Here is a 27,473-nt window from a genome sequence, read left to right as displayed (position 1 = left end):
CTGGTGTGAATACGGAAGAGTAATGGCCATGATTAGAGCACATGTAATATGGTTGCAAAAGTAGGAGTCCCAGTAACTCCAGTGGTGAAGATATTTAGCATAAGATACTGCGATTCAAGTCAATATAAAAGGAAAAAAATATATAACTATTACTATTTATAGCTCAGTCTTATTTAAACAGCCTAGTAATAGTAATAGTTTTTAAATGGTTAAAACTAATGATGCTGGATGATGGTTTTGAGTCACCATCAGTTAAACAGAATCAAGTTCAATATAACGTAATGCTTGGGTGCTGTCAAAATTCTACAGTTGAGCATCATGTAAAAGACATGAGATAAAAAGGACAAAAAAAAAAAAAAAATAGGGGCACAGAGAGGAAGAGCAGTTGGGTCAGGTCAACAAAGACTAAGAAGAAGAAGACAAAATTGGAAAAAAAAAAAAAACCTCCACCAAAGGTGACTTTAAAATTGTCAAATTCAAAGTAATGTTTTCACATTACCATGAAAATGTATTGATTCTATATATGATATGGAGATAGCAGCCAGAGGTGTCTCTCTGCAGAAGCGAGAGCTCCTAAGAGCTCATTTAATCAAAATCTGATTACTTGATTGGATCCAGCTGGCTAACTTACAATTAAGCTTAAGACAGTAGGTGTTCAAGTTTTCATTTGAACCAAAGGGACCGAGGCCTTGTCATGGTGTTGTGTGACTAGATGCTCTCAGATCTCTTTCTTAACTTAATATTTTGGAAACTGATTAATTCCATATTCCAAGCTATCCCTGTTCTCACCCTTCACACGCAAAACAAGCAACGTGAAATCAGTAAGTGGATTTTGACTTTGTGTGTCATCAGCATGTCACTTTTGCATCTTCAGGCACATTTTCACCTTTCCTCTCTCCATTTCTCTCAGTCCGTCTCTTCTGTTATCACCCTCCCTCTCCTTGTTATTCACTCTCCAATCCTCTCCCACCCTCTTTAGTCCCACATCCCCCCTCTATGCTTGCCCTTACTCACTATGAACTGTTAGCAGCTCTGATGTACGGCCAATATTCTCTCTATCATATTAGCACGGCTGAAGTGTGTAAAGGAAGAGATAGGAAAAGAAGGAGAGAAGGAAAAGAGAGAGAGAGAGAGAAAAGATGGGGAGGAGACACATTTGTTCTACTCATCTCAGCGCTAAAAGATACAATTACCTCTCACAGCATATTATCCATGTTTTATACCATCCCAGGGCCCCATGCCTTTGCCTTGCCGCGCTCACCCCATGTAAGGCCCATATTTTAACACTAGCTATGACAGTTTATTTAAGAAAAGAAAATTGTCCCCAGGGAGATGGAGAGTGAGAGAGGGAGAGACTGTGTGTGAGTAAAATGAGAGGGAAAGAGGGAAGGGCAAAGAAGGTGGAGAGGGAAGACAATGAAAGGGGGAGAGAATGAGAGATAGATGAGGTAGCGAGAGAGAATGAGAAAGGGAGGAAAAGAAAATTATCTTCTGGTAAAAAAAAAAGACAAAGAGGAAAAAAGAGAGAGAGGGTGACACACCAACCTTTTAATAAAGACCATAATTCTCAGACTTTTTCTTTCAGAGCAAAAAGCAAAGTGGATCCCTTTAACAAAAAACATTCACGAGAACATACTGAGAATTTACTCTGTAAAAAATGGAGAGATGCTGAAATGAGACAAATCAAATACATTTTTTCCTCAAAATGGTCTGTTCAATGTAGTTTTTTCTTGTTTTATCAAAATTTTAAAAAAGAAATTAATAAATTCTTCCTTGTTTATATTTAGCCCAGTTAGAGACTAAATAAAGAAGATATTCTTGTTTTCGCTGAGAAGCCATGGATGCACCAGTGAATTGTGACCAGGTTAAGTTTGGGCCATGTTGAGCTTGAAATTTCTCCAACACATTTTCTCTTATTGGGAATAAACCTCTACTAACTGCTTCCTCTCCCTGCTACTTGTGACACCTAGATGATGGTGCAAGAGGGCAGATACAGAACCACACTAAAATGTAAGAAAGTTGAAGATAATCATAGCAGATAGCTGCCCCTCTCTGAGCCTCGTTCTGCTGGAGGTTTCTAACTGTTAAAAGGGAGTTTTTCCTTCTCACCATTGCAAAGAGCTTTCTAATAGGAGGTTGCTTGATTGTTAAGGTTTTCTCCAGAATACTGTTGGGTCTTTACCTTACAGTAAAGAATACTTTGACTATTGTTGTGATTTGGCGCTATACCGATAAACCTGAATTAAATAAAACCGAATTAAACAAACAGCTCCTTTTACTCTAACAAGGTTGAAAAGCTTTTTCTTTTCTTTTTTAAATCTAAAGCACCTTGCAGAACCCTAGCCGGATGCATTTTTAGCTCTCATATCTCCAAGCTCCAATGGGAATGAAACCTCTAACCCTGCTTCTATTAATGCCTTGCTCTCACCACTAAGCTGGACCACACTACACACTAACTTAAACCACTGATGTTAAATTAATTAATTAATTTCAGGCTAAAAAAATCTACAATGGGCATGCACACACACACCTTTCTCTCTATGTAATTGATGCCAGTCTTGTGCCCTTTTGCCTCCAGTGCCAGCAGGCAGAGGGCTACCATAGAGGTGTCCACTTCACCCCTGCATAACAACCTTGCCTCACCTTCACACACATACAGACAAGCACACATAAATGCATGTAATCTGGTGCACACAAACACATGCAGAGAGCATACAAAAGGGTGCATAAAACGCTCCCTTGCATGTACACATAGTGTATGCTTATGCAAAGTATAAACTAACACAAAGTAACCTTCAGTGCGTATCTCTATCTTTCTCTGCCATTCTAGGTGGTACAGAGACAAAACCAAAACCAGGAGAAGCAAATTGGACAGTGTGGTGAATCTGCTTGTATCTATATGACATGTAAGGCCTTCTTCATGTCATATAGATAACATATAGATAACATGTCATAACTTCTACATTTATTTTAAGCGCATAATATTAACTAACATTATAAAGGATTTTTGTATTAAGTCAGATTTAAACAAACAGCAGATTTTGCCCAAAGTCCTGTACTATCAGATGTTTAAAAGGAGAAATTCTATTCATTCTAAAAATATATATAGCAATATATTGACCAAAGGTTTATTGTGTCCCCCCCACAGAAACGAGACAACCTTCCTCCAAGACCATACTGCTACATATGACATATAGTAGACAACACAGGACTACATAAAGTGCAATGTACAAAAATTGCACATTACTTTAAAGTATCGTGTGACATGATACTTTCTATATGTTGACAATACACACAACACTTGTAAAAATCATAATTTCAAAGTTATAAGGCTGTCAACTGTTGATCAATAAATAATTAAGTTAATCTTGCAGACCTTGGTGGATGTAGGCCAAATTTTAATAGATTGTTACATGAACCGAACTTTTATCAGAATTCATTTAAGATTTTTCACACTATCACATTTACAGAAAGAAAGACGTGCATGCAAACGCTACCAAAAGCATAACCTCCTTGGTGTAGGTAATAAAGGTGGGTGTTTCCAAAGACTGTGGTGTTATCAGGCGAGTTAGTTCAAAATAGCAGCTCTCTGCCAAGTCTACACCAGTCCATATACACACAAAGACACAGGCCAGAGTCTAATTGCGGATGAAAACATTCATTAAGGGTATTATGACATGCAGTAGAAGTTTTAGCAGCCAAAGTGTCTAAGAGCAGATTAGTGAAACAGATGAGCTGTCACAGTCCTTAGAATAAATTGGAGAGCAATGGGAACAACTAGTTCTTTCCCTCCAATAAATACATTGATACAGATGTGTGTCTGCATGTGTGTCCTTGTAATCCTGACTGGGCCTTAACTTAGAATGACACCCAGACACATACTTAACTTGTCAGTTTCCCCACTTTTTTTCTCTGTCTTTATGGCTGGGACTCTCTAAGTATATGTTGAGCCAATGTGTGCATCCTCTACTTTCATATATTACTATATTTAATAGCAAGAAATGAAAGTTTCCAGTGTGACTGGTTGTCCATGCGAGGAAGGACAAGAGTTCACAATTTTAATATTATTGGTATCTGATTTATCTCACAATTCTTCTTCATCATGCTCAGCTACTACTGAATTTCCCACACGACTTATGACACTGGGACATAAATTTGGTGAACTTCAATCATTCATTTAGCATTTGTTCAGATTAAGGAAGGTTAATTGTCTAAAAGCATTTTTAAAAATCGTTTTCTCTCTTGCAACCCAAATCAACCTACAGACAATGTAAATTCCAAAACAATCCAAGTAAGCCCAGTAAGGCTAAGGTGCTACAGGCCAAAAGGATTAAAAGATAAATAATTGCTATGTATTATTTTCTCTGTAAACATTTACTTTTAATATCTACATAAAGAATCAGATCCATCAACCCATCCATTCATTTTCTTCTGCTTATCAGGGTTGAGGGGGGTTCAGTGCCATAGGGCTACCATAGGGCTACCATAGGGCGTGAGGTGGGGTACACTTTGGACAGATCGGTAGTATCAGGGCAGAATCAGATCCTTTTTTTTGTTGTTGCAACTATTCATTGTTGAAATATGTCCCACCACTCACCATTGCTCACCACAATATGAATCTGTAGGTGTGATGAGCAGTTTTCTCTCTCCATGTGAACAGAGCTTTCTACAAGAATAAAACACACTGAAAGAGATATGGTGGTGAAACTGACAATTCATAAATAAGGCCAACCAACCCAAGCATACACTGTGGATTAATTACTGAATGCCTTTGTGTTCCTAATTAATGTTATTGCACCTTGATAAACAGTGCTTATGTTCTTTGGATCCCAAGATGATGCATTCATGTACAAAATGCCCTAATTTCTATCAATCATAAACAGAAATGCAGCATAAGAAAGCCTCTCCATAGAGGACGCAAATTTAGGCTTTAGCTCTTTAACAAGCTCTTTAAAGAGAGGTTAAAAGGAAAGACTTTGCTTAGAACAAATTCAGTGGGTTTTAAAAGCCACTTCCCCGGATTTCCAAACTCAGCTGACTTTGTTCTTACTTAACGTAAGCTTAGACCATGCAGAGATTGCTGAAAAACATGAAAGCACTCTGAAGCTACAACAGAACCTGTGTCTGAGTAGAAGCAATTAAAAACTGTGTCATCAATATAACAACATTTTATCATATAAAGATAACACTTGCAGACTTCCTAACACAGACGTAACAAGCAACAGCGATAACTCAGTAAACAAAAAACACAATTTATGGTGCACGAGTAACATTTCCAGATTTTGAAAACAAGTGCATTTTCTCAAGATCTCAGTTCCTATAGTAGATCCACCTCAAGACTGACATAATTTATTTGCACAAAAGAGTAAGTAAAAGTAAAGAAAAAAAAAAGTAAAGAGCTCCATGACTCTAATAATTCATTTAAGTTTGACATTGTGACACAAAAGACCAACCACACCAAATTATTCTTATACACAGATCAGTCAGTGTGAGACTAGTTGTACTGAACTCTTCATCCACAGCTGTAGAGCAGATGCTTTTCTATGGACAACTATCAATTATTAGTATATCCTGCAAAAAGTCACTGAAAGGTGAGTCCAATGATAGACTGACTTTACAGCTATCACTACACTGAGCCACATCCCCGCTTCCCCCATTTCTCTTCCTCTGTCATTCCCTCCCTCCCCCAGGCAACATTTTCCTCCGCTATTCTCTACATCGTTACCATAATCAGATAAGACAACTACCTAGGGAGCACCAGCATCCCTACAGCACCTTGCTCCTGGCACCCCTGTGTGTGTGTGTGTGTGAATTGCTCCTGGCGCTTGGAAACCCGCATCCCTTTTGACTGTCTTTTTTGGTGTTTTGATCTTTACAAACCGACAGATGACGGGTGTGTGTGTGTGTGTGTGTGTGTGTGTGTGTGTGTGTGTGTGTGTGTGTGTGTGTGTGTGTGTGTGTGTGTGTGTACTATATGTGAATAAGAAAGGTTTCTAAATTACAGAGTTCCTTCATAGGGTAATATCTGTATTGTAGCTGACAGACTGTTACAAATTACCGCTGAATTGTGAGTATGTGTCTGTGTAGCAAGCCAGTAGATAAGTGTATGTGTGTGCAGGAGAACAGGGGTATGCGAATGGTGTTTAAGTGTCAAGTATGATTATGTTATTCTTCTGAATGGTCAAAGCAGATCACATCACCATACCATTAAACAAAAGGCAGACTGATTCACAGAGAATTCACAAAAACAAACGCATACAAAGTTTTGAAACACCTTCAAGGGGCACCAACGTAACACACTTTTAGTAAATTACTGTACTCTCCCATGCCTACACTAATATGCAACAAACATATAAAGCATACTGTACAAAGGCATATATGACAACTGTACCCCCAGAGGCAGGCATCCTGTACACACGCTAGCAACCAACTGAGCCATCAGCAAAACTACATTTAGCCAACAACATGTTAGACTGCCAAAGTACTGTTCCATCAACACCAGTCAGCAAGCTTGTAAACTAGACTGTCAAGTCAAATTTTCAGGCTAGACACAATGATTTTCATTTTAAAGCAGTGCACATTATGGATAACGTACTCAGAACTCCTGGTTTCCCAACCATTTAAATGCAAAACGAAGGTGCTATTAATGTACATTCATTAATGTAGTTACATTTGACACTGTTAGCTCACTTTAAAGCACTCATCCACTTTAGTTATTATGGAACTTATTTTACTGTGTTTTGAGAACACATGGTATTAACAAAGAAAATTTTAGATATATCTTTTTAAAAATATGAAAAGCAAGGTCATCAATAAACAAAATTCCAAAACATTTTATTAGCATCTAAAACAATTCTGGGCTTAACAAATGACTCAGATTATTTCATTATAGATTTGAAAAAATAAAATATATTTTAGAATCTGAAAATAAACTGGTATCTGCAGTCTGCTCTCAGTTAGACAATAATTTCAGCACAGCTTCTGCATCCAGTAATCCACCTTCCTCAACTGCACACCAGTTCAATATCCCATTCCCGACTTATTCACCACTACAATAATTATTTATCTTTTATCCAACTACAGTTCTCTTTATTCAATCATCATTTACATATAGCTTGCTCTGAATAAAACTGTAGCAACCTTCATATCAAAAGATGCATATGAGGCACAGTAACTGTTGAGCACAGGATTTTACACTGATTTGTATGAGGGTCAAAACGATTTCTTCAGCACTTCTAGGCATAAATGGTCATATTTTTTTTCTTTTTATCCCATACACCCCAATACTCACCATATGATGAATAAAACCAATTTAGGAAAAGTCATGAAATATGAGATGATGGATTTTCTTTTAACAAAGTTGCATAATTTTTAAATACCAAAGGAGTCCAAGTAACCCCTTTGCCGTTTCTAGTGTTAAATCTTTTATAATTTTATTTGAAACTGGAGACTGGACTTTTGAGTATTATCCTGTTTTATTGTCTAATACTTTAAGCTGTACATGGTCCCCTCCACTTTTATATTTTAAGCCATTTGTGTTTACTTTAGATACAACCTCATTATACCTGCCATGGTGCTTCATCATAAAACCCTTTTCAGCATTTTTCGGCGTGCGCTCATTTACAGTAAAATCTAGGCTCGAAGTGCTGAGTTTACATAGAAAGGTGACCACGGTAGATTTTTCTCCATTGTTAACAGTTACTGTATGGTGTCTTATGGCATAGAATTGTGGTTTACACATTTGCCTTCCTGGGAGAAGACACAAATCCTTGGGGGAAACCATCTGAACACTGCCAAGAGATATATGGAGCTGCATATATTAAAGTGTACATTTTAGGAAATCCTCAAGTCTCAGGAAAACATTGTCAGACCATAAACAAAAAAGCATAATGTTCCATTGAAAAACCCATCAGACTTTTGACAAAACATTATCAGACAATATGGTCTTAGAACAAATGGCATCAGACTAAAATGTCTCCGATAAAATGTGTCTGTGAAGGTTCTCAGTCATCCAGGTCATCGTAGTCTAAGGAGCTTGGAAAGAAAAGCGTCTGGACTTCTTTGAGTTGCTTGAAGACGTTTCACCTCTCATCCAAGAAGCTTCTTCAGTTCTAAGGTCAAATGGTGGAGAGTCCCAGATTTAAACCCAGTGGGAGTTTCCCCCCAAAGAGGGACAAAGGACCCCCTGATGATCCTCTACCTAATCACATGAGCCAAGGTGTGAAAGCGGGTGTGGGTCACAATCAGCCCGGGTTTCTGGTGAGGTCATTGTGAAACCTGGCCCCACCCTATCATGTGATTTCCTGAGGTCAGATGGCCCAGGATGTGAGTGGTCGTTAAGGCGTCTGGGAAGGGATCTCCAAACTGGCTTATAGATGGCAGACAGTTGGTGTCGTAAACCACCGCCTCTGTTCAAAGATGGTCGCTCACAGTGGACATAGATGGCTTCTTTCACTCCTCTTTCAAACCATTTGTCCTCTCTGTCCAAAATGTGAACATTGGCATCCTCGAAAGAGTGACCTTTGTCCTTAAGATGCAGATGAACTGCTGAGTCTTGTCCCGTGGAGGTGGCTCTTCTACGTTGTGCCATGCGCTTGTGAAGTGGCTGTTTGGTCTCTCCGATGTAGAGATCTGGGCATTCCTCGCTGCACTGTACAGCATACACCACGTTGTTAAGTTTGTGTTTAGGAGTTTTGTCTTTCGGGTGAACCAGTTTTTGTCTGAGTGTGTTGCTGGGTCTGAAATGCACCGGGATGTCATGTTTGGAGAAAAACTCTCCTGAGTTTCTCTGATACACCAGCTACATAGGGGATGAAAATGTTGTTGCGTCTGTCTTTCTTATCCTCCCTCGCTAGTGTCTGATCTTCTTTTCCGTGCCTCTTTGCTGACTTTATAAACGCCCAATTAGGATAGCCGCATGTTTTAAGTGCTTCCTTTACATGTGTGTGTTCCTTCTTTTTCCCTTCAGGCTTAGAGGGTGTAGGGTGGTGGTGTAGGGTCCTGATTACCCCAAGTTTGTGTTCCAGAGGGTGATGGGAGTCAAAGAGGAGGTACTGGTCCGTGTTTGTGGGCTTCCGGTAAACTTCAATGTTGAGGTTGCCATTCTCTTCAATGTGCACAGCGCAGTCCAGGAAGGGCAAACAGTTGTCCTTTGTGTCTTCCCTGGTGAACTTGATGCTTTTATCCACGGCGTTAATGTGCACAGTGAAAGATTCCACTTCTCGTGTTTTGATTTTGACCCAGGTGTTGTCTACATATCTGTACCAATGGCTGGGTACTCTTCCTTTAAAAGAGGTGACACGGAGGAGCCCATGGCACAGCCATGTTTTTGTCTGTAGAAACCCTCGTTGTATTTGAAATATGTAGTGGTAAGGCAGAGGTCTAACAGTGTGCAAATCTGATCGGGTGTGAAGTTGGTCCTGTCTTCCAAGGAGCCGTCTTCTTGTAGTCGTTTTCTGAGAGTGTCCACTGCCTCCGTGGTAGGTATGCAAGTGAAGAGGGAGACTACATCAAAGGACACCATGGTTTCATCTGGGTCCAGGGTAGGTTTCTGGACCTTGTCGGTGAAGTCGGTGTAGTTCTTGATGTGATGTGGGGTGTTCCCCACAAGAGGTGCTAGGATGGTAGCAAGGTGTTTCGAGATGTTGTAAGTGGCTGAGTTTATGCTACTGATAAAAGTGCCTCAGAGAGAAGCTTCCAGCAGGTGACGCTGTTATCAGGTCAGGGCCTGCATCCTTCAAAGGACTGGTCTAAGTAGGCCGGGTAATGCAAAGGAAGGACCTGCGAAGACTAGCTGACTGTTAAATTAGACGGTCTAACCAAGCCTACAATGCACCTCCTGTTGCCTAGCAACCGCGACAGTAGCAGCTACAGCCGTGGACGACCGAAATAGAGAAAGTCTTTATTTTATGCAATTTATTTTACTTTTATTGGAGAAAATTGTGATGTTTCATCAGAGGTGTATGTTAGAACGCCACAGCCATGGCCTGAGTCCCTTTAGCCAACAGTAATGTTAACTTTAGCTAGTAAACTAGTTTTCTAGAGTAGCTCATGAAACTAGTCTCTTTTCATTTTGACGATACAAATATAATAGGTCTTATGTTATATTATATATACTTTTATACATTAAAAAGTTATCAGTGGTGGAATTTAACTCTGTTGTCTCAAATATTACATTTTAGTTCAAATTTAAGGCATTTATTTCTATTTCATATTACTTTATACCTGTATGACTGTCTGAAAGCTTTACTTAGTTATATTAAAGGGCAATATCACCGTAACAGCTAAAAGTAGACTAAAAAGATTTGATCCTTTTGTAGATTTCAAATAAAATGAAATGTAAACTGATGTAGTAAATATTCTTATACTGGATGAAAAGTTCCAATATCATAATTTTCTTAAGATTTTAAAGATATAAGAGCATTAAAACAGGCTGATGTTTTTTGGGTAATAGGGTCTAATAGGAGAGAGGATACAGACACATGACATCCTTATAAAATACTTAGACAACTTCATGACAAGAACTGCAAAAACAACTTTTTGCAATTCTTTTGAATATTTTATTTAAGTCAGCTGCATACGTTTTCCACTAAAACCAACACAATCCCACTTCGTTAAGAACATTTTTTAACTAAATATATTCTGGATACATCAAAGCATTGTCAAAGTTGTCTGTGCTTGCCTTTATTTTTCCTTCTTTCCCCTGTCCTTTCCTGCAGGAAAAACATCAGTGATTCATCAGAAATTTATTTTTGTCATTCCCTGAATGAAGCTGTTATATTTTGTGTTGGCGATACCTCTGCAAACAAGAAACAAACATCTAGAATTTCTTTTAAATGATTCCACCATTTTCTAAACTACAGAGAACCGCTATTTGTTCTCATCTTCTCTGAGCTGCTGCTGGCTCCTCTTCCTCATCATCTTCCTCGCATTGCTGAATTTTCCGGCTGTTTCATCAGGGGTGGAAAGCCTCTGTCTCATCACCTCTCACTGGTGGGTTTTTCAGTCTCTCCTGACTCTGAATACTTGCGGAAGGAAATTAACCATGCCACTTAACAACAAAATCAGATAACTTTGTTAAATATCTGTTAACTATCAGATCAAAACACAATTTTCTCTTAGAATTACATGGAAATATTTTATATATCAGAAAGAAAAAAAAAAACTAAAAAAGGGGAAACAGGACAGAATCCTATCTTGGGCTTTATAAGAAAGGTAACGGTCTCAGGTTGTATAATATAAGCATGCCAAAAACAGCAGAAACAAAATGAGGACTTATCCATTTACTGTCTGTCTTATTATCAGTTGCTCATTACAAGATGAGAGCTCATGTAACTATGACTTCCGCATGTCATGGTTAAGTCTGTCTGTTTCCTTAACAAAATCCACAGGTCAAAAGTGAACTGTCTGCTCATTTTTTCCCAAAACCTTTAAGTACATTTGGCTTCACATCGCCAAACAGACTCAGCTTGGCCAGAAACTAACTTAACAAACTAACTGACCAACCAACCAAATCATGGAGGACCTAACCCACATTTAGTGGCAATATCAGTAATGTCACATAACTTGGCCGAAAGTGAGTCTTTGTTATACTCACAATTGTTCCGCTGAATATTTGAGGGCGATAAAACTCAGCACTTACTTTTAAAAGTTTATTTCTGGACCACTTCGTTTGACCATCCACCATTTTTCCCCAAAAATTCCTTCAACCTTGATTTGCAATGAATCCTGGCATAGGGAGGACGAAGCATAGGTGCGACCCATCCTCCAAAACTGAGGAAAGTAGGACGCATTTGTTGGCCACATTTGGATGACACTGGACAGCTTTCATCATTTCACTCTGACATAATCGGTCTTCAAATGTGGCTTTTGAAGGAAGCAGCCCCTGAATTTGGACACAGCCATGTTCTGCCAGTCTCGCACACTGATCACTTGGAAAATAATTTGGCTGGCAGGAAGCTTCTCACTTTTTTCTGAGACTGTGTCGTCTGATGTGGTTTTTCTGAAGCCTTTTAGTCTGATGGCGTTTTTTTCTGAGACCATATCATCTGATGCCATTTTTTGAGCCCTTTTAACCTGATGTCGTTTTGACTGAGACCTTTTAGTCAGAAGCATGGAACCTTTAGTCCAATGCCATTTTTTCTGGGACCTATTTAGTCTGATGCCCTTTTTTTCTGAGACCTTTTAGTCCAATGTCGCTTTTTCTGAGACCTTTTTAATCTGGTGCTGATTTTTCTGAGACCCTTTAGTCTGATGCATTTTTTCTGAGACTATATCGCCTGATGCGTTTTTTTTCCGTTTTTAGTCTGATGCTGTTTTGTCAAAGGTCTGATGGGAGGTTTGATGGGAAAAGTTATGCTTTTTTGTTTATGGTCAGACATCTGAGGCCTTTATCTGATGTCTGAAGATGTTTTCCTGGATTGCCTAAAATGTATGCCAGCTGTACTCAACAGCTAAATTTCAGATCATATTGCTAACAGGATAAATTCTACTAATGCCTGTTAAAATTTGTGTTTTGTTCTGTTTTTACAGAAAAAAAATACAACTTAGGTTGCAAGAATTTAAGGCTTACCATGTTAACCATATTTTCCCCCTACACTAGCCTTAGTGTTATTCAGAGATCCTGAAAGAGAGAGATTGTCCAGTGGAGTAATCTGTAAAATGATACCCTTCAACGGACCAGAAACACTCACATCAACACACATAGGGATCCATTTGGGGCCTCAAAACTCTCTCCACTTCACTACCTGCCATTTTAGTGTGATCAGTGCTAATGAAAGCCTCATTTTGTCCAGACCACCTTGTATTTCTTACTGAATGTTTCCTAAAATTTCTACTTCATATAAAACTTACATCAACTCATAGTGTGGAAAAAAGAAATAAAAATGAATAAAACCAAAGAAACCCAAAGAAAACACACAGTACATATATATGTAAAATATTTAGACAGAAAAAGGCACTGCATTGAGAAACTCACAAGTTCACTTGAATTGTACCGATAGATGCCAAGTTTAGCTGGGAAAAAATATTGATAACTTAATTAGACAAATGTATTTAGTTAAGAATTATCAACCAATACATCAAATTTTATGTACAAAAGCACATGCACTAAAGTACTGCTATCTAAAAAAAATATTAAAAGAATCAACAATTAGAAAAATATTTAAGTAAAATAAAAATGATACAGTTGTATAGGCAAGACTGTACTTTCTTTGTTATATTGTACAAATCACGGAAAAAAGTCCCAAATAACTTAAGTAACTAAAATTCAGCAGCTTTGTTTTTTGTTTGCTTGTTTGCTTTTGTTTTCATTCAGGCCATAGACTTTTGAAATATTGTGTTGAAAGTGTAAGGAAAGCATTTGTGTCTGTGTGTCTGAAGTAATGTGTATGCCCCTGGCCCCAGCAGCTGTTCCAAAACAGATGTTTTCCAGTATAATTACCACCAGCTCACAGAGTGGATGAGAAAAAGATGGACAGAGAATGAAAGAGTAAAACAGACACAGAGGATGACAGAGAAAATCAGATTATAATAAAAAGAGACAATTCCGCTTTCACAGCCCTAAGTACTGCAGCTACAAACAAAACTCATGGTAGAATGATTACAAGCGGGCTGGGTGTAAATATACACGATCAAATTCATGTACCTCTGACAGTGTCCAACCATAGCATCTTTAACACGACTCACCATGGGGATACTTAAACTATGTATTACTCACCTGCAAAACAAGATGTGTCCAGCTCTCCAGTCCTAGTCTGCCCTCTGTTCTAAAGCTGTTCATAGAAGTCTGATTGTTGGACTGACCATATCGCAGAATGATAGCTTCCCCAGACACGGTCAGAGAAAAAAACAGCCGCTGCTCTGAACTTTTCTCCAGGAGCATCCTGAGAGAAACAAAAAACACACATAAACAATAAAGGATTCAATTATGTCTGCATCAGTTGACAGTCCAAAAAGGTTCACATGAATATTTAGCAGTAAGAATTTTAAAGCTTCACCTCAGGAAACAAAGGGAAGAATGGACTCTAACACCCATGAAGCTGAGCAACACTACACACAGTCTCTCATTCTGACATTTTCACATGGAATATCAATATTTTACATGACTGTAAGGTTTCCGCTGCTACGCTGAGGCGCAGACGCACACACTCTCTACGTGTCATATTAACCACCATCACTGACATTTTATGGGAAATCATGGCTTTTATGAACCCAGAGCAGGAAACCCTATAAATCACAGTTAGGTACATGCAAGAGAAAAAGAGCATTTGAATGTATGTCTGTACAAGCACGTAGGTATAAAAGTGAGTCTCTGTGGAGAGAAAGATAGAAAGACAGGCTAAAGAAAACAAATATAAAAAAAAAAACACCAATAGGTAAATTGCTATAAGTACAACACGAGTCAGAAATTATTTCAAGTACTTTTCCTTTAACACACACATAAAAGTGTCTATTAAGGAAGGTATGCAATTATTACTGGCCATACATATTGACCTGAACATCACAGAGTCCAACTTAATTTTATGTGAGCAGCAGTCTGATATTAAGAATGATATATGTGGGGAAAAAAAATACACACATTTCAGAAAACCAGTAAAAAATGTTTGCTTCTTTGTTTTAAAGCTATATGCTTACTTAAAATTAAGCAATTTTTAGACTGTCAACCTATTGGTTTATTGGATAACAAGACAATTTTGTAATTTTCTCATTTGACCACCACAGTGAATTTTAATAAAGACAATCCAGATATCTGGAGTGCATATTTTCAGCTTTAATTGAAGGAGTTTTAACAAAAACAAAATACAAATATTTTAAATACATGGCCCCTATTATCAGAGGTAAAATAATTTGACAAGTAACCGACAACCAGTTTTATGTCAATTTCATGTCCACTTCATGTCCACATGACTCATAATTCAATGACAAATTAAACAGATAAAAGTTCTGGAGTGAATTTCTAAGGATGGAACTTGTATTTGGTAGCAATTGACTAAAGCTCTCAATATGAGGTCCAAAGAAAAGTTGAGGTCAGTGTCAATAAGCTGAAAGAAAAAAAAAAAAAAAAAACACCTAGTGAGAAAAAAAATCTCAGACAGATAACATTACATTAGTTTAGGAGTATCTTATCAACTACATGTCAAATGTATAGCTGCCAGTAGAACTGGATCACTGTTCTTTATTGAGGATGTGACTGTTGAAAGAAGTAGCAGCATGAATTCTGAGGTGTGCAGGGCTCAGATTCAGCCAACTGCTGCAAAACCGATTGGACAGCAATTTGTAGTGCAAATGGATAATAAAAGTAGGCATACTGCAAAAGCAAACCAAGAGTTTCTCAAGACATAGAAACACTCTACAATAGCCAAGTTAGTACCACACTTCTAGGATTTTCAAGTACTACAAACAATCCTTATCTTTACAACTTGTCCAGCCCTTTTGTTTGTCTAAAAATGGTTGAATTCCTGAATAGTTATTACAACATTTTGTTGAAGTTGAAAGTTTGAATTTTAATCACATCTTTATTGCTGGACTTAAAATCCACTTTGGTAGTATGCAGAGAGGAGGAAAAAAAAGCATCGCTGTCCAAATACCTATGTACCTAACTGTACATCACAATACTCAACATACACACTGCTACTACTATCACCATAATCTGTTTCTATAAAGCAAAGCCACAGTGTTGTAAAAACCATCGTCTGGAAGAACAGGTGGCTGGGTCTGTTCATTGTTCAGAGGGGAGGGATGTGAAATCACAAAGAGGGGGAGGGACACAGAGAGTGGGGTGAGGAAAGATGGACAGAGGTGAGGATAGAGACCTCCTTTCATCTGGCTTCTTTGATGGCAGCCATGATCATCTCTACTACAAAAGAATGATAGCCAACGACAGCAGCAGAAAGAGAGCAACGGAGAGAGAAAGAGTGAGTGAAGGGGGGGAGATATTACTTCCATTCAGTTGCATTCAGCCATACAGGTGTCATGTTCCACAGACCAAGACAAGACTTGTTTGTCATTTGAATCCTGAGACAGACAACTTCACAAACAAAAATCACAGCGTGAAATTTAAAGGAGAGATTTGATCTCTGAATGATTCTCCATCTGAGTTAAACTTAACAGACACTGACATTTAACTGAACATCCACAGAGTTTGTACAACATGTATGTAGCCTGTCTGGTGTTAGACTAAAGCTCCTTCAGAGCTATCACTAGTGTAAAGATCCTGGTCACACTTATCTTTTTGGTACACTGCTGAATAAGTGAATGCAGTATGTCTGGAAATCTCCAAATATTCTTAACAGCTCACTCAAAATTTCCAAGTAATCCACAAAACAGGAAACCTGTCCTTGTTTGTGAAAATGGTGCAAACTGTTCCTGATCATATTAAAAAAACAATATAATGACACTTCACCAGATCATTTTATGTTTCTTGATGAGATAAATTAATATTACAAGTCTTTTGAATACTACTGTAGTTATATAATAAAGTTATGTAAAGCTTTTTATTGCTTTGACATTACCTGAGTGTCAGATGCATTTGAACACTACAAACGTGAGACCGAGCCCATCAACTCAAGGCTGCATTTTCCACTACTAGCATAACATAATTTTGTTAACCTGTGGTTAATGCAGACACTACATTTTTACAGTTAAGATAAGATGGTTTCTCTGCAACTGAAGCTGAATTTAGTTTGATACTTTTATTTTAAGCTGTCCATCCCTAGTCTGACAGTGTAAAAACAGCTCACTGCCAAATCAATTTAGTCCTGCTTTATCAGCTAAATTTTTGAATTTAAACAAAGGCATTATGTATTTTTTTTTTTTAGCTTACTTTCAATTTCTTGACATGCCATGTTGTTCAAATCACCTGCCTTAAGTGTTGCTGTATGTAGGAAGAGATAGGGTTGCGGAGTAAAGCCAGCTGACCTCTTTGAGTGTGGGCAAGCGCCTTGTCTATGTGAGTGTGTGCATGTGTATGTGATTGCAAGCTGATCTGAGTGTGTGTAACTCTGCACCATGCTACCCTTGCCTGGAACATACCAGCACACTCTCATCCACTGTCTCTTACACACAACATATCTGTGACATGACAGCTAATTGTTTCCTGATGGTTATACTGATCTCACCAGACCTGACCTGCTCCTTGTTATTGGATCGATATCACAGGGCTTTCTCTTTCATGTAAATATTTGTAAATCATATTTAATGTCATACTATCATCATATTGACTAAACTTCACAGTGGTCTAGAAGGAGTGGTTTATATGTCATCGCTACAACAGGATAGTGTAGCACTACTCTGATGCTATATAACAGTATTTGAGACCCAGTACTAATAATTGACTATATTTAAATACATTATCCTCCTAAGACCCGAACTCTTCCACTACATGCATTTTTAATTTTTCTTTGATATTTGGGCATATTGGGGCCTGATGAATGTAAAAACAAAGAATTACCAGATTTTTTTTTTTTACCTTATTTTTGTTTTTAAGAAAAATAAGAGCCACAAATGAGGGTATTCGTCTAAAATTTTGATAGAACAGTAGCAGTATAATGTCCTCGTAAGTGGATATCAGGCCCTTGTAGAGAAAAATTTAGTATTTTGGTCTAAATAACCCAAAATGTGATGTCCACATACGTGGACGCCAGGTCCTAGGAGGTTGTATAAAATTTTAATATTCATGTGTGTTTCACCCATTCCTAGTATTTTGTCCTGTCTTTCTCCCCTCAACCCCAACCAATCTCGTCAGATGGCTACCCCTCCTTGAGGCTGGTTCTGCTGGAGGTTTCTACCTCTTAAAAGGAGGTTTTTCCTTCCCACTGTAATCAAATGGTTGCTCATAGGGTGTTGTCTGATTGTCTGGGATCTTTACTTTACAATATAAAGTGCTTTGAGGTGGCTGTTGCTGTTATTTGGAACAATCTAAATAAAACCTGAATTGGATCAAATAGATATTCAGTCTTTTTCACCTGTTGCAATCATACAAAGGGAACATCGGGCACAGACCTACCTGTCCTTTTACTGACTTACTGCAATGGTGATGGTGTTTTTCCCAAAACAAATTTCACCATTTAGGTTTTTGTTTTGTTTTTTTTAAATAGGATTTGTCAAGAAAACAGCCACGCCATCTTCTCATGTTCTGCCTCTATTTCATCTGATTGGTTTCTCTTTTTCATGAACTAGCCTTTCCAATTCCTTTTTTCCACCTGATTTAATTGGCTTCTTTGCTGACTGTAAACATGGCTTTCAATCAAACGGAAAACATTTCAATCAAAACCTAATGCATTTTGCTAAATATTTTTTTTGTTTCCAACAACTACCAGAACTGCAGCACTTTACAGAAGAAGGAGAGGGTTTGAAGGGATGATGCAACTGAAAGATTAGCCAAACCTCAAGTAATAGAAAACATATATGATAACACGCACGCACGCACACGCACACGCACACGCACACACACACACACACACACACACACACACACACAATTAAATAGCTGCCATGTACATGCACACACAGCTATCATCTGTCTTTTGCTTCTTATGAGTTAAGAAGTAAACAATCATTGTCTGTCAAGCCATCTAAACATTTTGTACTGCACAATGAACTGTATGATAAGACTAATAATTAATCAATTTTAACAAAAGCAGTACTCAGTGGATGATTCGATTTAAAGAAGGATTCTTATCTCCAATTATGCAATGACAACTGTATTCTTACAGCTTACAAAATTCAGACTCACATTTCCCTAGCAGAGCTTGGTTTTATCCACAATGCCAAGGTGAGGGAACCCATTGCTCCAAGTTTCTGTGAAGGGGGAGTGACCAGGCACCCATCCTGGCCTGGCTGAAACAACAAACTGCTGGATCCACTAGAAATCCCATCGAAACTGTTAGAGGTTCCAGCTTCTCTCTGAGTACCAGGGCGAGTGTCGTTAGTGTCTTCAGTTACACAGATACCCCTGATGGAATGAAGTGCAGGCATGTCAGTATGTTCTCCCTAAGAAACCAAATAACTTGCAGTTATTAGCAAGACACCGATTGTAATGTCATTAACACAATTTAATAAATAAGTCAATTGTTTTATTTTTTTAATTGATTCATTTTGCTTTGCCTTAAAGGTTTCGACAGAAAATAACTAATAAAATACCTGACATTACTCTGAACTTAATGAAGCTACCTGTGTGCAGCCAGCAGCAGCGGAGCATACGGAGGCGTGGAGGATCTATAGGGACACTCTTGGACACAGAAGGCCTGATAACATGTGAGCAGTTCAGCCTGAGAAGAAGGTGACTGACAGTAGCTGCTCCGCTCTGGAAAGCCACAGGTGTAACGAGGCGGCGAGGTCGACACGGGTTTAAAGGCAGCAATGTTCTCCATTCGTGGGAAGTGTCCCTGTGAAAGATTGAGAAAGTCTGATAATCCCTTTAATCCTGGTGTCTTGCCATGTTTTTGTAGCTTTGGGGACTGCAGCCACAAACATTTGGATACAATAATAACTTGTAAGGCCATATACTGTATTTGAATCTACTTCAAAGAAATAATAACAATATCAATCACAATGTAACACAAAAAACTTTGTATAGAAAACTCTTACAATTGCATGTGATGTATTTATCAAGATTAAGACCTTTACAAGCAAAATAATTAAAATATATAGGCATATTATTTGAATTAGTTCAACTGGAAAATGTACTCTTTGCAAATGATGTATCTGAAGATGTTTTGAGATACAAATGTGGAAAAAGCATAGGTTTACATGATGAAATTAATAATGATGTAATAATTTTTTTTCTTCAGATTTATTTTGACTCACTGCAGCAGTGCCTCAACTTACCTGGACAGAACTATTATTAATGGGTTAGGGTAACCCTAGCCTGACTTCTAAACAGCATCTGAATCAGAAATGATAATCTTTAAGCAGCTCTTACCTGTGAAGAAGCAGGTTTTGGACAGAGGCTGAGGAAGAGGAGAGGTAACCAGAAAAGAATATGACGCCACCTCATCCTCATGATGTTCTGCCTTTTCATCTTTTGTTCACTGATGTTCTTCAGGGACAACAGCCACAGAAAGATAGGCCAGAGATTATTTTCCCTCTCCCTTTGTGCAATTTCACCCTCTTTTTCTGCAACTGACAACATCCCAGAGGCATCTGTCTTGTCCTTCCAACTTCTGTGCATATCATTTCTATTTCCCCACTTGCTGTCATTACATAACTTACGAAGTGATTCTCTACCTCCGTTCATTCTCCATTTGTTGTGTCCTATGCCCCATGTTTGCCTTTCCCTTTGCACATTGTCTCCCTTCGCCCCTGCCTCTGTTTTCCAGTCTCCCTTCTCTTCAGTCCATCTCAGGCCTTTCGCTCCACAACATTCCAGAATCAGTTTCTCCGAGGGATCCAGCATCTCAGGTCTGGACTTTGGAACATTCCTGCAGGCAGAGAGATGTTTCTGAATTTGGATTTCTTTTGGAAGAGTTCTAGCAGGATTTGAATAAGTGATGACTGTCATGCTTTCATGCTTTAAGGGTAACAGTAACATTTTTTTACAGGCCAGTGCTCCTGGGGTGAAGCTATGACTCTTAGCTCTCTGTTACACTGTCCCTCACAGGCACACACATATACACACACACACATGCACACAAAAACCGTAACCAAAGCCCTCACATGATAGGTAGGATTTTACAATCTAGAGAGGGAAAAGAGAGAAGGAGAGAAGGAAAGAGAGACCTGGTCAGACCAAAATCCAACATGAGACAAATCTGGGGAGAGTGAAATGCCATGCAGGCTATTCCCTAGCCAAAGCCTACACTATCATGTACAGCTTGATGGAGGCACAGCTCAGCTGATACTGCTACATTGCTTTTTCCTTTTCTTCATTTCCCATTGAATTAAACATGCCCTTTTTCCTCTGGCATTTGGCTCCCAGGTTTTATCCAACCAAACGGGCTTTCACACAAGTTTGTTGGAAATTGAGGCTTAGCGGAAAGCTCTCTTCATTACAATACTTAGCAGCTTCAATTTCGCATTTAGACGCACAAAAAGAGGCCAGCAGTGCAGTCATCTCTAGTGTTAGATTACTTGGTCCAGGCTTCAATCTATACTATCCGTTAGGAGATAGAAAAGCTTACACTTTATCTAAAACCGCCTACAAGACTATGTGCTGCGCAAATTTGTAAACCTATGCAGATAACAGCCTAAAATATGTGGTACGTCTATGAGATTTACCTGTCGTTGCGGACTCCCCGCACAAAGCTCTCTCCCCATCACAAGTGCAGCGCCAACAAACATTCAACCTGTTGCTCTGACATGAGTCGTACAAAACAAGCTACCTGTTCCTCCACACACCTGTCTGTCAGCGGTAACAGACGCCGCTCCAGAAGAAAAAATAGTCCTTTCCAAACATGACTTGAATTATTTTTTGCCTGTTACAGTTCAACAGAAAAAAGCCAAACCAAAAACTGAACTTGACAGAGCTCCGCTTTTGTTTTGTTTTTTCCTCTCTGTCTTACCTCTCTCATTCAGAACATGCGGCGCGCGCTGCTAAGCAGATTACCGCGAGCTGCCATCTGGCCAGCAGCGCCCGAGGCGGCAGGATACCGGGCACAAAGTAACGGCGGTGAAACGTTACACTGTTGTGAACCAAGTAACGGAAACTTGAGAGCCCCGGAGGCGGCATGAGAGCAAACAGTGCGACATATCCGTTTTGCATCTGTTACAGAACACCAAAGATTGTCTTTGACAGCAAGGCATTAATTTGCGATTTAAATAATTACCCCCTGCCTGGTAGTAATGTTTTACCCCCCACCTACGTGGGATGCGTCTGGGTTGCAGACAAGTGGCTCTCACAGGAAAAGAGGAACGCTATCAAGGTCGCTAGGCAACGCTGATTTGCTCCGGCCACTTAAAGAATTGCAGGAAATCATTTATAATCTCATGTCGTTCATATATTATTCATTTATGTACATATTCAACCTATGTGCCAAATCGCTATATAAGTATTTAATGCAGTCTCTCACAAATAAACCAATCAATCAGGAAAATAAGCAAGCCATTAAAATCGTATAAATGATTTTGCTAACCATCTCAGTAAACCTTAGTTTAAATATGGATCAGCATTGTTCAGCTTAGTTCCAAGTTTAGTATATCATTATCATTATTATTATTATTATTATTATTTACTAATAAGCCCTGTAGCGTAGGTCACTTAGCCGGCCCCCCAGTTGAAATAAGGAAGGAAATTATGAAGAATAATGAAAACGAGACGCATTAATTTTGAGAAGAAAAAAAAACAAGGCTGTTGAGGGGTTGTTCAGCAGTTCGACTCAGCGGGGATCCACACTAACACTGAGTGACTCTTGATAAATATCAACAGTAGTTGATTATCCCAGTAGGTCTATCATGAAGCCATGGATTCAAAAGTAACCAAATTGCGTAGTTTATATTTAACTGTATATGTGATATGGTAGTAATTTACATACAAAAAGTGCATGTGCATTGCTGACTCATGTCATTTTATCTCATTTTATGTCATAATTCAAATTTAAATATCACATTTTAAAATAAAAAAAAATATAGAGAAAATGTAGATAAACGAGTCTGATTCAATTTTGATAAGCAATAAATAAAAAGTGAAGTTTCTGAGTATTTTCTATTTCCGGTTCAAATGCACAAGATGAAAAGGCCGTAGGGGCGGGGTTCGTTGGTGGGGTGGAGTGGCAGAGAATAATACTGACAATGTTCACGTATGACAGTAAAAAGAACAACAGAAACGGTTCTTCGGGCCTGCACAACAAATTCTGTTCGTTGCATTTTTACATTTTAGTCCTATAGGCGAGTCTAAGCCAGTTATATGTAAAACATCCCGTAGTCCACCCACCAGCAAACTATGAACAATCCCCTTAACGCACACACAGCAGAAGCCGAGGCACAAACTCAAGTATACAGTAGTTTAGACTTGTGTACTGAAGAGCTCTGCATTTAAATTGTGTAAACATTTCCACCAAAAAAAAGAATCCTCTCTTATAATTTTCCCTGCCGACAAGTTTTTGCGTTATCATACTAATCGCGTTTGAACAGCTGCAATTTGCTTTGGTTGAACAAAGGCATTCTAACTAGGTTTTAATTAAGTGTTCCTAATGACCTTAAGGAGATTAGAGGTTCGCCTTCTAATCAATACCAGGCAGAGAGGAGCAAAGGGAGGGGAAAGGAGGAGAGGGGTGGTGGCTAGGGGCTATAGGATAGAGGTAGGGAGGAAAAGGGGTGGGTAAGGAAAGAAGAGGGAAAAGACGGTGGTAGAACAATAAAAAGTGAATGGAGGAAAGGAGGAAGAAAGAAAGAAATTGTGGGGGATGGAGGGTTGAGGAACTTGCTCTTTTTTTTATGAAGAGGTTGTCATGATGGCAGATTTGTGGATTACCTGGTTTTCTCAAGTAGTTTAACAAAGTAAATATATAAAATAAAGCTTAAAAGGTATCAAAATAAAATGTACTGTTACATCCAGAAATATCCTGTGCATCAGTATAAAGGCAAACATGCACATATATGATTTGGAACCTTGACGTTTTCCATCCCTCTTATTTTCCTACTCTTTTTCATTTTCTTCTCCTTTGAGAGGGTGAAAATGACATTACACCATAGTGTCAGATAGACGGTGATCATCAAGAGCTTTGTTAGCCAAGAAGAGTTTCTCTTATCCTCTCCTCATAAGACATTTGCATAGATTTGCACAGAGTGTGTCCACATGACAAAGAATCTAGTCATACATTGATTGTACTAATTTATTCAGCCAGGCGCGTTCAGTTCGAGAGATTGAAGTGCTATCACACAAGCGGGATTAAAACTGGATGACAATCGCACAATTAATATTGTCTCATTTTCAAAATTACTTGTGTATGACTTATATTTCGCTAAATTGTGTTTGCTGGTCTAATAACATTAAGGCTAATATGCTAAATGTAGGCTGTAAATGTATCATGTCTCCGAATCTTCAGAGCAGCATGAATATGTATGGAGACATCCTTGGCCTGGCTGCTGATTAGAAAAAGTGGAATAAATTGGTGGATGGGCTGCATGTTTCTCTTTAAGCCGAGCAGAATATTAGGTTTTCCATATACAAATGTTACACACACACACACACAGAGCAGTAGACACATCATAAGGTCCCAGTTCATGGTTCAGTATATATTATACTGTGTGAGTTATTTTTCTAACACCACAATGAGCATTACAGCATTGTTTATTTTTGTCTTGAAAAAACAATTTAAAAAACCCAAACCTATTATATGACAAACTTTAAGACATGGTGTAAATGTCTACTCAACATGGTTCTTCAAACATCTCATGCTCATACTTTGTTTGGGAGACTATAACACCGGCTTTAGTTTTCTATAAGATACTAGAGAAACAAGAAACCACCGAAGCAAGTTCAAAGAAGAACCATGATAAAAACGTGGAGCACACCAACACAGATAATTAATAGTACTAACAGATTTGTTTAGCTGGGAAAAAAAACACAAAACCAAAAAACCCTCGAAAAAACTTGAATGAGTAACTAATCAACTGCTAACTGTTATAGCAGATAAGAGATTTAAAAAAGTTTACAAACTGTCCGTTTTTATTGAGTTAAATTTATTTTGACCTGAATATACAAATCTTACTTTACTTTTACTTTTTTTTTAAAGTAATTTGATTTTTGTTTTTAGAAAACATTTAAAATATTAATTAGTGGAATCACGACTTTTGTATTTCACTGTTTTTGTGCTACTCTACTTATAACCCTGCCACACACTGCATAACTCAGTTAAAATCAGATTTCTGCCCCATCATTATCTTTATTACAGTGTTTTTAAAATATAATAAAACTCAGCTCATTTTCATTGCAAAAGGGCTCCTTTCACAGTGAGTCAGTTCTGCACAAACTGCACAAGCTTTAAATATACCCTTCCCTGATGAGCTCTCAGTGCTTACTAGAATTCTAGTTTTATTTTTTAATCACTTTTTTGTAGTGAAAATGATTATGACAACAGGTTTGCCTCCAAGCTGAAATAACTGTTCAGCAGATGGAAGTTAAAAAAAAAATCAACATATTTATTGCAGCTCAGCCACGTGATATTAAGGAAAATAAATGAAAACATATGCATGGTCATTCAATTCTCACACAGAAATTAGTGCAAGTATTTTATTTAGTCATCACATATAACATACACACTGTAAATGACACAAAGCATACAATCTACTATGACACATCACTAGCAGTGACTGCAGATGCTCATGCAGAAGCAATACTTATACTTTGTATGCCAACTGTACATTGTTCTCATTAAAGCTAACATCAGAAGAAAAGAGAAAAACAACAACTAAATTAAATGATTGAATTAGTCTTTTAAAAAACAAATAACAGTCGTGCATTTTAATATCTATGTCAGCCTTATTCCATCATTTAACCCCAATAATCAACACAAATCCTATTTTATTTATTTATTTTTAGATCATTTTTTTTAGAATTACAAACATCTCTCTCCTCATATTTATGTTCATACACTGAAAAAACTTGTGGATGTGTGTAGTGCCTCAAATGGTACTTCACTTCACCTTGTTCATTGGGCGCAGTTCTCCCATACATATGATATTTGGTAACCCACCCAGTGATGACAGGATCATGATAATGGGGCTACAGCTCCAAAGGATCGTCCTTTGTTTCAGTAATTCGGTCCTTCGGTCCCTTTGTTTCATAATGGTCCTGTAGCGCTCCTTCATTGGACCCATAAAGCTAACTTGCAGCTTTAAGACTTTGCTGATCTCCACAGATATACAGTTGTATATCTGTGTTTGTTGTATATTTTTGTTGTAATTAACATTTTTTCCAGTTGGTCACAACAAGGGGGGAAAAAAATAGGGGTTTATGAAAAAAAAAAAGCGCAGTTTTCAATCATCATGTTTTTCTTTGTCTTTCAAGGAATACCACATTGACAAAATATTCAGAAGATGTCTTTTGTGGCATTATTGAGCCAAAACACCCAGTACCTTCAGTAGACAGTCGTGTTGGACAGTCAGATCACCATACTTTAGATTAGGTGACAAATCTTTTACAGTCCTCACAGAGTAGTGAGACTTCACCAAATAGAAGGCATCAACACCAAAAATTCATTATTGTCATGATCCTGGGTCCTTTTGACCCAGCGTTTTGTGTTTTCTCTTCGCGATTTTGGTTCTGTTCTTCCTCTGGTTAGTGTTTACTCTGTTCTGCCCGTGTGTTCCTGTATCTAGTCCGCATTTCTTAGTTTGTGTCCTTTCATGTGTAAGTTCCTGTTTTATTGTGAAGGTCTGTGTCTTATGTGAGTGTTTTCAGTTTGCCTCCCTAGTCTCGTCATGTTAATTACTCCCAGCTGTGTCCCCACCTGTATGTAATCCCCCTGTGTTCTCTGAGTGTATTTCAGTTGTGTCTTCTGTCTTAGTTGTTGCTGGTTCGTCTGTGTTGTTTCCCCTCGGTCTCCCTGTATGTATTTCCCCGGACCTCCCTGCACCGTCATTCTTGGTTTGTGTTGTTAGTTTACCCAGTTTAGGTTTCAGTTTCATGTTCCTAGCGCCTTTGTTGTTTGCATTTTTGTTGTTAATAAACACTCACCTGCACCAGAGCTGCCGCCTTTTGGTCCTATATATATTCCACACGGCTTGCCCCCGCAAACCGTGACAATTATAGCATTATCCCTTTCTTGATGTCCTGTCAACACCAACTATTTTTTTTTTCCTCTGGTTTATTTCAAATATGAATTTTGCTCAATGCAATTAAGCAATAAAGTGCCTTGAGATAACTGTTGTTGTGATTTGGTGCGATTTAACACCAGGCTTATTTAGTACAGCCCAATAGTTTCCAGTACAACCAAATAGTGGACCTACTTCTTCTGTGTAATGTAGAAAAAAAAAAAAGATAAATACAAAGTTTAACATTACCATTCAGGAACACGCAGTGAAATCAAGTCTCATAACTTAGTAGGTTTTAAAGTTTTTTTGGCGAAAAAACAAAGGCCTGTTGTGCATATGCCAGCTTTGATTACAACACTTAGTGTGCAAGTATGTATGCCAATGATAATTAATTTTTATCACAAAAGTTTTTTAATATTTCTTTCAAAAACGATTGTTGGTGGTAACGGTAACGTTTTCTAAACATTTTGGGAAACGTATTCTCTGTACCCCCTGAAATCAACACCTATCATCTGTGAAAAAGTACTGGTCACTGGCTGGTCACACTTCCAAGGCCCCATGACTCATATGATCACAGTGATAATCAAAATTCACAGCATCTTCTTTTAGAAGCTCTAAAAAAAAATTCAGGCTCCACAGTAATTTGGCACCAGCGCGATGTAATACCTTTTTTTAAAGCATTAAAATTCTTCACCAAATTTTTTGTAGTCTTTTTAGTCCATTTGTCAAATCTTATTTAAAGTAGCTGTCATGAAACAATGCATATTCATCTAATCTCATAA

The 27,473-nt window shown here is 38.2% G+C and overlaps 1 protein-coding gene across 6 annotated transcripts in view; it reads right to left on the bottom strand.

Moving 5' to 3' along the window:
• ush2a (Usher syndrome 2A (autosomal recessive, mild)) overlaps positions 1 to 21,837 on the bottom strand; it is a 223,142-nt gene extending 201,305 nt beyond the window's left edge. Inside the window, exons 1-5 of one of the 6 annotated variants that reach the window (XM_086282620.1) lie at positions 21,801 to 21,837; positions 19,922 to 20,420; positions 19,171 to 19,385; positions 18,734 to 18,952; positions 13,718 to 13,883 (exon numbers count right to left, since the gene is read on the bottom strand). In XM_086282620.1, the coding sequence (XP_086138746.1) occupies positions 13,718 to 13,883; positions 18,734 to 18,952; positions 19,171 to 19,385; positions 19,922 to 20,395 (1,074 nt within the window). In that variant the 5' untranslated portion in view covers positions 20,396 to 20,420; positions 21,801 to 21,837. The other 5 variants (XM_086282377.1, XM_086282304.1, XM_086282457.1 and 2 more) reach the window with 5 other exon arrangements.
• Positions 21,838 to 27,473: the final 5,636 nt, after the last annotated feature.

This window comes from Aulonocara sp. 'chitande type north' Nkhata Bay, linkage group LG1 (assembly GCF_057382095.1).
Source record: "Aulonocara sp. 'chitande type north' Nkhata Bay isolate Kocher_YH1m ecotype deep benthic linkage group LG1, A_spYH_male_GT1.1, whole genome shotgun sequence".
Taxonomy (NCBI): Eukaryota; Metazoa; Chordata; class Actinopteri; order Cichliformes; family Cichlidae; genus Aulonocara; species Aulonocara sp. 'chitande type north' Nkhata Bay.
This window is presented reverse-complemented; position numbering and strand designations above follow the sequence as displayed.